The sequence below is a fragment of the Panicum virgatum genome, chromosome 8N (genome assembly GCF_016808335.1).
Source record: "Panicum virgatum strain AP13 chromosome 8N, P.virgatum_v5, whole genome shotgun sequence".
In the NCBI taxonomy this organism is placed as follows: domain Eukaryota; kingdom Viridiplantae; phylum Streptophyta; class Magnoliopsida; order Poales; family Poaceae; genus Panicum; species Panicum virgatum.
This window is the reverse complement of record NC_053152.1, coordinates 18,833,050-18,845,388: the sequence shown is the minus strand read 5'-3', so window position 1 is coordinate 18,845,388 and position 12,339 is coordinate 18,833,050. Positions and strand designations below refer to the sequence as shown.

At 44.0% G+C, this 12,339-nt stretch overlaps 1 protein-coding gene across 1 annotated transcript; it reads right to left on the bottom strand.

Moving 5' to 3' along the window:
* Positions 1-4,698: 4,698 nt before the first annotated feature.
* On the bottom strand, positions 4,699-5,694 carry LOC120684861 (ethylene-responsive transcription factor ERF094-like). The gene has a single exon (XM_039966727.1). The coding sequence runs from the start codon at positions 5,692-5,694 to the stop codon at positions 4,699-4,701; it is 996 nt and encodes a 331-aa protein (XP_039822661.1).
* Positions 5,695-12,339: the final 6,645 nt, after the last annotated feature.

The window sequence follows — 12,339 nt, the reverse complement described above, 5'->3', positions numbered from 1 at the left end:
AAGCCATGTGTAAAAAAAAACACATCCAAGCCATTCAAGAGCTTAATGATCAAATCTTTTATTCTTTAGCACACCTTAGAGAGTATTAGTACTAGATTAGCTCTTAAGTGACACTACAAGGAATATGACCTTCTATGACGTTTTGCTCATGACAACTGATCAAAGCATCATAAATCATTCCCTTTTATGACGTTTTCTATATGTTATTATGATTTAGTGACGAAAATAAAATGTTAGTCATTAAGGCCACTTACAAATAGTCATAAATTGCTGCAATGACATATTAGTGATGAATGCTATTATTTTTCCATGACAACTAGCGAGCGTCACAAATTTATGACAAGTTTTTCCATAGTTATCTATAGAAAAGGGTAGGCCCCACTTCCAACCAGTTAAGTCATGATGATGTTGTTCTTCTTGTGTCTTAAAATTTTCTAATATTACTAAATCTTTCTAACATTTAGATAAAGAGATTGTGCTAAATCTTTGTCTAAATTTGTTTGGGAGTCGAGCAAATAAGTTGTACTAAATTTTAGTAAAAAAATAGAGTCAGCTAAAATGGGAAAAATAGAGGAGAAACAGGATTTGAACCTAGTCTGCATGATACAAATTTTTTTTATAATGGCTCAATGATTCAAATTAGTGCTAAGCGTTTTGGACGTTTAGTATTTAATATTGTTATCCTATATCTTGCTGCGTCAGCTAGAGAATAATTTAAAAAAAAAACCAAAAGAGGTCATGGTGAGTCGAACCTGGGTCTCGAGGAAAATACTAGCACATCATACCACTGAGCTGCCTGGACCATTATGAATTTTTTTTGGACTTTAATTAATTTAACATGCTGGAATGTATATACAAAACCCTAGCTCTCTCCGATCTGTCTCTGCCTCCGGTCCCTCCCTTCCCCATTGCGCCCTCCACACCCAACCGCCGCCGCCGCCGTTCCGTGGCATGGTTGAATTGGGGCTCCATCTCCACGCCGAGCGCAGCAACGATGGCGACGATGCAGGAGAGCGCGGGGAGGGTGGGATCGAGCGGTCCGAGGTCGGCCGCAAGGAGCGCGACCTTGAAGACTCCGCTCTCCGCCCACCATCTCCTCCTTACGCGGTGGAGTGGGGAAGGCCTGCAGGCGTCATCGAATTCCATCGCCACCTCCTCCCCACGCGGCGGAGTAGGGAACAACGCCGCCCATTTCCTTTGGCCCTGCATCCCCTCACGCCGTGAAGTGGGGACGAGCCACCATCATCCTCCTACACCCATCATCTCCTCATATGGGTGCCATCGTTCTTCCTGTTCGTGCGACCATGATGTCGCGCAGCGCATAGAACATCAGATTGATGTATACTGCTAGTCGTCTTTAGTCTGAATTGTTTTCGTGCTTATTGCTTCCTAATAAGCTTAGGCCTTATGTACTTATCTATGTATTTTACTTGCCTGATTTTTTTACTGAACTACAACTATTTTTTTTGAAGCAATTGACTATTTAGCTAGAGTTGCGTGTGTGTTGGTGAGCTTGGTTTTCCTGTTTAGCATCTCAAAATTTTGAGTCGTGAAATAATATGCAATGTATTTATAACGCTCTATTCATGTGTTGGTGAGCTTGGTTTTCCTGTTTAGTATCTCAAATTTTTGAGTCGTGAAATAATATGCAATGTATTTATAACGCTCTATTCCATCGTCTACTTTGGATAATTCAGAAAACAAACCATCAATTATTCTTGCAGATTCATGATTAATCTCTTTGTTTAGTGTGATTTGGATGCTATTTTTTTTTGCTACATACCATGTTGCCTTCTATTCTATGGATGTGCTATTGTGTTTTGCTATCTGGAGGTGATACGACTTTGCTTCCTAGAATGGACAGTTGTGATGGCTATGCAGAGCATTTTAGTATTTTCCATGTCAATATCGTCTGCTATAAGTATTTGGTGATATGCTCTTTTCAGGTCGAGGATCAGATGTAACAATGAGCCAACAGTTAGAAGAGATCAGTTGAGGATCCCTTGCGTCTAGTAACAAGCAGTTGGAAGGGGTAGGAAATTTGAAGAAGGCAATAGAGACTAATGTTTTTGGTCCATCTATAACTCTTGTTCTTCACCTTGCTTATAAATGGTTGTAATCTATTCTTTGAGTGTGATATGTAGCTTGTGTCTTCAGGATGATGTGTCTTGTAACTTGTAAAAGTTTTAATGATGATTAAAAATGGGTTGTGCCAATGAAAATAGGTTTGGAAAAAAGTACTTGGGTTTGAATTTGTTTTATGGCTGTGATGATATATGGGATGTGATATTAAAAAATGGGCTGTGCCAATAAAAATAGGCCCATAATATTTTGTGACGAACCAAAATCGTCACAAACGTGCTGCCACGTCAACTCCACGTCATTGCCATATCATCATCGTATAAGGTTTTGTGACGTTTTTTGGTATTGATTATGACGAAAAATGAGTGTCACAAATTAGTGACGATAGAATAATTGTCATAAAATTTATGACGAAAAAATATGTTTTCGTCACAGTATAAGGTTTTGTGACGTTTTTTGGTATTGATTATGACGAAAAATGAGTGTCACAAATTAGTGACAATAGAATAATTGTCATAAAATTTATGACGAAAAAATATGTTTTCGTCACAGAAGACCTTTTATGACATGGTATAGACGAGCCTCACAGATTATGAAAGAGATGAAAATACCACTTTCAACAACATAAATGAAATGTCGCAGAAGCCCATATGTGTTGTTGTGCGAGTGAGAGAGAAAGGTATTGCTGCCTTGTGAATGGTTCTAGAACCAACAAGTGTATCTCGGTGCGCCGGCCTCTTGGAGCATTGGTGGCTCGCCGGCACGTCAACGACCATCCGGTTTGGTGTAGAGTGGCATCGACAACTTTATGCTGGGGACGTGGAGACCTCCATCCTTCGTGGGCAAGCTCCTTAGTGGAAAGCGGAATCAAGGTGAAGGTGATTGTGTTTACGGAAGAGACTTGATTGCCGGAAGCAATACTCTTCGTGAGTGCTTCAATAACGTGAATGTAGATGTTTTTTTGTGGCTAACCAAACCACAGGATAAATTCTCGTGTCAAGAGTTTGCTTCTTCTCATCCCCTCTTTACGTTTCCGCATTTCATATTGCAACTTGTGTGCCTTTACTTTCATAGAGTAGTATATTAATAGGATTGGCTATATGTTGCTAATAACTCTTTTTGGGATGAGGGTTTCACACTAGAAGAACTATAGTTGCACATCTAGATAGTTTGATTTAGTTTAAGTTTTGTGCAAACTAGTTGGAGCTATAGGTTAAAAATTTTAAATTGACTAATTAACCACCTTTCCCTCTTAGACTAGCACCCGATCACTTTCATGACCAATAATGTTTTACAGCAATATTATACATAGACCCGTTTGCAAGGCTCAACAGCTGAACACCATTTCTTTTCTAGCTCTTCCATAGATCCATTGTGAAGGGGAACCCCTGTGGATCATGATCGAGGGTATTCCATAGCAAGAAATGAGATATTTTTGGGTGGTTACTACCTGCAATTGCTGAAATTGAAGATAGCTGAAATTGCTGCCTTTGACGTTCTCATTTCTCATCTTGATTGTTATCTGCACTTTGAGAATTAGATTTCTTAAGCGATTATTCGTGCTATTTTAGTTCAATCTTCAATCAATGTTTTCATATTTACTATTTTCAGCGATGACCACTGCAGTTTTGTCCAGAGATTATCACAGTAAAATGATCCTTCTTGTTCTCCGGTGCACTAGTATGAATAACACTGCATATTGTCAAATAACAATCACAATTCCCTCAAAAAACTACTGAAAAGCTGAACTTTTGAAAAACTACTGTCACACGTACAACAGCTACAGAACTGAGAACACTGGGGCTAATGATAAACCGTCATGGATTATTTATTTGGATTATTTGAAACAAAAGAACAGAAATGTTATCGTCACAAATTTATTTAAAAATAATCAGGTAGTGCTCTTGGCTTTAGGTATGTGGTAGATCTGCAGAATTAAAAAAAAGGGAAAATTTTTTTGACTCGGTGCTTGGAATCACGGAACGCCATGGGAGGGAGCATCATATCCATTACACATTGACCTTTCAGTATACTAAGAATTATTATATCTGTTAGTAACATGGGCCACAACTCGGCTAAAATAATTTAAAAAATTTCTCTAATGCAGCTTTCCAGCTGCCTATGATCACTTTATTACCTAATTTGTTCCCTTCTATTTCCAAAATTTAGTGTATGCAAATGCTTACGCGCACGAACAATCATTTCCATGAACGTTTATGGGAGCCGAGCGCCACATCTCTTGATATTGAAAAAGTCATCAAATAGGGTACCAAACCATGATGAGTTTAAGCTCCGGTGGCTAGAGGTGGTACAACCTCTCCGCTAATTATCCAAGCTATTGATCAATTTCAGGTGGTACACAGTGATGGCTAGGATAATTATTTCCAGGCTTTGATCTCATTCTCATAGTTCCTGACTTCCTGCTATCAGGCGTGGGGTATGTACAAAAATCAGTGACAGTGTGTGCAATCCAGTGCATAAAGTTTGTTTCAACAGTAGTACTGGATCAGTGTTTTTAGCTGATCGCTGATTTGACAGTGGTGGTGTACTGGTGTCGTCGCGATGGCGATGACACTCAAGACAATGACTTGCCAACGGTAACCTGTCAAGTGTCACCTAGCACTCTCCCATCTCGGATGATACTACCCGGAGGAGCTCCTCCAAGTAGTCCTCGCCGAGGACATCGAGCTCCGCAATGCCGCATTGGCCCCGGCCGGCGCTGGTCACGGGCGCCGTGGTCGTCGCCTGCAGCGGCACGGCCGCAGCCATACCACCCGACACATCGTAGCTCTGACTCGCCGGCGACCCTTGTGGTTTTGGATTCCTGCTGCTCTCGGTGGCCGGTGAGACCTTCCGCCTGCGCGTGCGCTTGGAGTGCCGCCACTTCAGCGCGACGACGGGGGAACCGCCGCCGGCGCCGCCCGCGTCCGCGCCGGCGAGGGCGAGCGCGCCCAGCGACTCCCGCACGCGCTCCACGGGGAAGTTGAGGACGGCGCCGGCGCCGCGCGCGGAGAAGGCCGCCTGGTCGTAGGCGAGCGCGGCGGCCTCGGGGGTGTCGAACATGCCGATCCCCACGCGGGCGCCCCGGCGCATGGAGTCCCGGATCTCGGCGGCGAACTTGCCCCACGGCCGCTTGCGCACGCCGATGAAGGCCGGCCGCTTGCGCTTCTCGCCCGGTGAGACGTCCGCGTCCGCGTCCGCCACCGGCAGCCGGTGCTGACTGCTCCTGCTCGGCGACACCGCCGCCGCCGCCTCGGAGGATGACGGGGACGAGGGAGAGAGCCAGTCGGCGGAGCACTCCGTGCCGAGGAGGAAAGCGTCGATCTTCAGCAGGATGTCGTCGGTGTCATCGGTACCGGGCATCCAATGCTGAGAGTTGCCAATGGTCGCGGAACCCGTTGCCGCTCCCATCTCCGGCGAACTTGAGGCCGACAACGACGACAAGGGAGAGGACCAGTCGGAGCACACCTCGGCGTCTATGCCGTCGAGGAGGAAGGCTTCGAGCTGCAGTAAAATGTCGCCGTCAGTGGCGCCGAGGTGGAAGGTGGGCGACGCCGCCGGTTCTGCTGCAGGGTAGCAGTAGGAGGTGTAAAGCTCGTGTTCCATCCCCATGGTCGTGGGCTGGTGTCTGGTACTCGAGGTAGAAAAGAAGAGAGGAAAGAACCAAGAAAGTAGCAGCAGCCTTGATCGAGCCAGTCTGGTGAGACAACTCGATCATGGCCTATATATAGCCTCCTGGGTTTACAATTTTGAATGTTCAGGCTCCTGGTCTCGGGGACTGGATGGCTTGATCCATGGATATGTCTCTGTTTGACCTGTGACCTCCATGGATGGAAGCCGCCGTCACGACCGGTCAGCAGAGTGGCGGCGCTCCACAGGCGACGTCACGACCGCTCCTTCCATGCTTCTTCCGTCCTCCTAGATCCTAGCAAGTAGCATTTTTTGTCTAATTGTGTAAGCCACCTCACCGCACTCTTCTTTCCTGTCATAAAAAAACAACAGGCTGCCTCTTACATGGGATGTCGCTCTCCAATCTCCATGCTTTCGTGCTGGCGGTCTATTTGTCGTCAGCATCCTTTGGTGCAAATGCAATCATCTAGATTGGAAGAAGCAATTCCTACATTGGTAGCAAATGGTTATCCATTACGCGGAGGGGATAGTAATAAAAATAAAAAGGTTTCTGCTCCTTATCTTTAAAAAAAACAAGAAATTTCAAATGCAAATACTTGTTGATGCCGGATAAATCTTGTTGTTATTCCTCAATTATTTGCTACAGTTTCTGCAGAAAAAATGAAAAATAAGACATAATAATCTTGGAGAAGCTAGATTTTTAACTAATAAGAAAATATATAGGGAAATAAAAGTTGAATGTAAAGACAACATGATCCACTCCTCTTCCCAAATGAATCATAGATAGGAGTACATATCTACACAACACTGTAAATGCAGAATGATAGAGAAAAAAATGATTTGCTTGAATTTATTTGGCTTACAATCTGAACTTTGTGCCAAACTGCTGCTTCGTGAAAGCAGCAACCGGTGATGTCTCTCTAGATCTCTTTGAACCCTGATCTACTACTAGCACTCAGTCCAGCGATAATAATTAAATAGGTGCTATATTTTTGGACGGCGGTAATGATCACTACAATGGTGGGCATTCTTTGTTGCTCAATGAGCAACTTTTTTTCTGAATAAGACTATGCATATAGCGATATATATCACTGTTTGAAAAGAATCCGTGCTATTAGCCGTACTGGATGATCCAGTACTACTTGCATTAAGTTCAAGTTAACCTAAACCAATCCTCTTCCTAAATGAATATGTCATAAATATCATTGTAATATAAGTATGGAGAATAAGAAAGAAAAAAATTCATGCTTGAATTTAGTTGGCTTACCATTTGAACTGTACAGTTTCTTGGAAGGAACAACTGGTGACGTTTCTGTCTCTTTCAATCCAATTTATACCAGCACGTACTCAATCCAGTGATAATGTTCAAATAGGCCCTACATTTTGGACGGACACATTGATCAATCCAATGGTGGACCATAAAAATTGTTGGAAAATGAGCAACTTTCCCAGCGAATTGATTTTCGGCAGATTAGCGGGCTGCCGGAACAGGTTTGCAGCAGATTTGTAGAGTACTCTATCCATACTAGAAAAGAATGTCATTCTGGACAGCGATATGGTCTTTAAAGATTAAATTTGACTTTTTATTTTATAAAAATATTTATCGCAAAGTGATATATTTATATTTTTATGAAATATTTTTCAAAATAAATCTATTCATATGTTTTTGTATTTTGAAACCCAATACAATTTAAAAGTTATTCATGATTTATATTTCCAATGTGTAACCCAAAACTTGTCCAAAACGACTATCTTTTCGAGTATGGAGAGAGTAGTTTTTAAATTTAATATTAAATGGTACGATGCTTCCTTCTATATATAATCATTTAATCACAATACGTGCTGCTACTTTATATGTGTATATACATATGGACAAAACATGCATGCAGCCACCTGATCAAAAAGTTCTTTTTCCAGACCGGATAGCTTGCTGAACCAAAACACACTCAATGTTTTGTTTTTGGTACAGTATAGTATTTTAGAACGGGATGTGTTCCCTTTTTGCTGTTTCCGCTCCACCATCTTTAGTTTGTTGTCTTACATATCATCAATTTAATCCCAAGAAAACCCATTTTCATATCTTTTCTGGAGGATATATACAATTGTGTTAGCATCCACGGAACTTTTATGTAACAGAACTTAAATTTTCCACGAGGAAAGTTTTATATATAAGCACTACCTAGAGCTCCAAATGAGATGCATATATGTTTCCAGATTTCCATAACAGTAAGTATGTTTGATATTTTCTGGTGGGTTAGCCTCATCATCTTCGCAAAAGTTATGCATGCTCCTAATTTACAAGAATAGATAGGGGCAGATGCATGCTCCTAATTTACAAGAATAGATAGGGGCAGATGCAGGATCCTAAACTAGGGGTGCTCATTTTCTCCTCCTCTTTTTCTTCTGCCTCTTTGCACATCTATATGGGTTGGGGGGACTGTAGCTCCCCTGCCCTTGTGCTGGATCCGCCCCTTAGTGCAGAATATAGTAGGACAACCATGTACTTTTTTAAGTACCGTAATAAAAAAGAAATTTTTATAAAAGATAATGCAGTAGTTTCCAAAAAAAAAGATAACACAGCAAAATGAAAATTACAGTGAAGTTTCTAAAATAATGTAATTAATCTTTTCCCCACCTTTTCCTTTTATCTCAATTTGGTAAAAAGAATGGATAATAAGACCATCTCGAGCATATATATTACTGGTTACTCTGCCTCATCCATTGGTGATATTTTGGATTTTGATATGTGAAAATAACCGCAAAAGTATGGAGAGAGAGAGAGAGAGAATCTCTTTGATAAGAGAATGCATAATCTACTCGAGATACTCTAACAAGAAGAGAATATCATATGTTATTACGTACATCCTAATTTAATCACACCTCAGCTGCATTGTTGATTAAGAAAATACTCCAGCTAATGGTTAAAAAATACTCCCTCCGTCCAGTTTAAGTGCACGTTTATGGTTCAAATTTTGTCCCGGAATGATGGCATGCTTAGGCCTGAAGGTTGCACAGATAGTGCAGCACTAGCTGGGAACGTGGCAGAGGCACACAGAGCAATGCAGGACTAGATTTTTTTTATTTCCTCTTTTGCCGGATGGGTCACGCTGGTATATTAAAAAAAAACAACGATGCTCTGGAAGGCTTTCGTCCACTCGTTCCTCCAATCCCCCATGGAGGCTTCTATCCTCATCTATGCGGGGAGACGCCTCCCTTTGTCGCCTCTCCTCTCCCCTAGGGTTGAAAACAGACGGAAATATCCGTTCCGTTTTCTATTTGTGTCTGTCCATTTCCGTATTTGTGGGATCCCGTTTCCGTATTTACGGAAGTAGAAATGAGGTTTCTCCGTCCGTTTTCGAGAAATCTCATTTTTACATAGAATTGACCCATATTTATTCCGTTTTTCATCCTATTTTTAATCTATATAAGATATGTCTAAAAATTAATTTGTTCAAAAACATACCAATCACTAAATATGCATGTTAACATGTTAACACATGGCATACTAGTGAATATTGGACTAATAACTTCGTACATGTATATTATTTTGTGACTTTGTTAACGTATACTCGAGAATATTTGATCGCGTTATTCTTTCCGGCTCAACGTCCATATTAGTTTGTTTCCGTACTTCCGCGTAACCCGATGCCGTTTCGGTACTCGTATTTTCCAAACCCGATTCTGTTTCCACCAAAACATATAGAAACGGAAGTAGAAATGAGGTTTTTCCGTCCGTTTTCATCGGCTACTCTCCCCTTCGCAAACCCGCACCACAGCAGCAGAAACCTCTATCGATCCTTCCCTTCTCTTCCATATCCCCCCCAGCCATGGCTGCAGGTGGCAGGATGCGCTGCCGTAGGAGGCGGATGCAGGGCCGCAGCAAGATGACTAGCGCAAGCGGTGCTGAGCAGATGAAGCCCCATGGTGGGATCCGTGGTCGCGTGGAGTCCGGCGACGGCAATGACAAGTCTGGTGACCGCGGGATTGAAACGCACGGTGGCGCAAGTGGGAGCATCGGCCAAATCATCAAGCGAGGCGCCATCGAATCAGAGATCAAGCCAAGCAGCCCCAAATCAAAGATCAAGCCAAGCACCGAATCAAGCGAGGCGCCATCGAATCAGAGATCAAGCCAAGCAGCCCCAAATCAAAGATCAAGCCAAGCAGCCCCGACTCGGCTGAGGATGCGTGGATCTACGTACGTGGGTGCCGAATCAAGTGGGATGGCCTGCGCTTTGAGGGACCGAAACTGGCGACCAGAGGGGGGGGTGAATGGGAGCCGATCAAAATTTCTTCCGAAATCGATCCGTTGGCCTAAATCCCAAAAAACACCGCAAGCCCTTAACCTAAGGTATGTGAGAATAGCTATGGACTAGCTATCTCACAGCAATACCCCCTAGGAAACTTCGCGGAAGCAAAACGAGTAAAATCGCAGAACTGTCTGCCTGGACCGGTCTGACCGGTGCAACGGACCGGTCTGACCGGTCGTGGCCTGAATAGGTCTTGACCGGTCTGACCGGTCTTGCCATCTGGTCTGACCGGTGCCATCCAAAAAAAACCCGTGAACAAGACATCAAAAGAAGGATCTCGAGCAAACGAAGTCCAAATCCAGCGAAACTTGGAGGACACCTCCGCAACTACCTGTGAACATATCCCCAAGAGATCTTTCCCAAAAGATCAATGAAACTTGAGAATTTGAGGGAAGATCAAGAAGGATTGGGGTTTTCTCAAGAACTCAAAAACTTCAATTCGTAGGAACTCGTGATTCCAGAGGGTTTGGTACGAGGCTAGGGTCACGGGAATCACTACAAAGAACTCTACGAACCGTCACAATCATGTGCATCAAAAACGAAACAAAAATCCATCACAAAAGTGCACAAGAGGGATGAGATTGGATTGATTCAAAAGCCCAGAGGGCACAAGGAGGATGGGGCCACCTTATCCAATCAAATCCAATACAAAGTCTCACAAATCCATAATCAAATCCTACTCTAAAGAGAAGAACAGAGAGAGAGACACAGGGGCGGCGGCCTGGGAGGAGCAGAACAATCCACGGACGGAATACAAAAGCCGCACTTAACCTAATATAAGTAAAGGTGTATTTATACCAGCGGAGACCGGTCAGACCGGTTCCATGGACCGGTCAGACCGGTTGGTTAGACCGGTCAGACTTGTGCCAGGGACCGGTCATACCGGTTGGTCTGCAGCATCCCCCTGTACACGATCTCATCTGACGGCTGAGGTTCTTTCTTCGGAACGAAGTCTTCTCCATGATGCCGCCATCTTGATAAAGATCTAGTCCACGGTTTTGGAAAGTCCGTGAAACCCGGGTAGATGGCCGGTTTTGAGAAAACCGCCAAAACTCCTCGCACGGGAAGATTCCCGCCTCCATGCAGTGGCCCTAGACGCCGTTCCCGCCTCGGCCTCCTGACGACCCTAGACGCCGCCCGACGCCCGTCACCTCCTCGCCCGCAGCAAGGCCCTAGACGCCGTCCACGTCCGTCGCCTCCGCCAGTCCCGAGATCGATGCCGTGCCTCCACGACTTGGCGTCTTCAACCGCCGACCGCCGGCTTGGTTTTGTGGCGCAAACCAAGAAACCCACCTTCTGTCGTCGCTTGCGCCCTCGATCTAGGAGTGGATGCCACAGCTGCTGCCCGGCCTGAGCTCCTCCACGGCAGCTCTTCGTCGGCACTTGACGCCCGTGTACCTGCAACCAAAGACCAAACGCACGATCACACCGCATGGTTGACAATTCACTCATCATAGGCAGGATAGAGTACTCAACATTCCTCAATCTCCCCCTTGATGAGTGCATTGTCAACACACCACCAGAAACCAGAGAAGTGATAAAATAGAAGCAGAAAGTGAAGAACTCAAGCAAGTGACAAAAAGCTCAGAAAGTCAAGAATAGTCACTTACTCAAGCACAGATCGATTCCCTAAGACAAGGGCAACGGCTCGACGCGATCGATCGAAAGCCAAAACATGACTCCTCAAAGACAGAGGTAACGCTCGACGCAGTCATGCTGGAAGTGGAAGGAAAACGAGAAAAACCAGGACCAGGAGCCAGAAACAAAGCAGACACTCCCCAAGCAAAGCATTTCCCTCTCACAAGTGCAACTCTCCCAAAATGATGCACTCTCAAAGACCTGTGCACAACAAGTTTTTCAAAAATCAAACAAGTCTCCCCCTTGTTCGATCAATTCTCCCAAAAATTCTCCCCCTTGTTGGCACAAGCACACATCAAGCCTAAAATATGCCTAAACCTCCCCCTGAAACTGAGACTTTGTTATCGCCATAAATTAACGGGGTTAATTTATGGGCCAAAGCAAGATGGGCTTAAAGTAGAAAATTGAGGAAGGCTTGTAAATCGGCTCCTGCGTGAGCATATGGGCCACATTGGCCGTGTATCCTTAGATTTAGTTTAAGATTAGAGATAGAGTCCAATCGGGACAAGATTAGTTTAGATTGTTTCCCAAGTCTCCGGACTATAAATATGTATCCTTTGTTATTCATGAAGGAGAGCATCATCACGTCTCGCAAACAACAACTCTCGGCGCATCGCCACCCCTAATCCTAGGGTTTTCATCCAAGTAAGTGCCATGCTGCCCTGATCGCTTCTTGCGATCA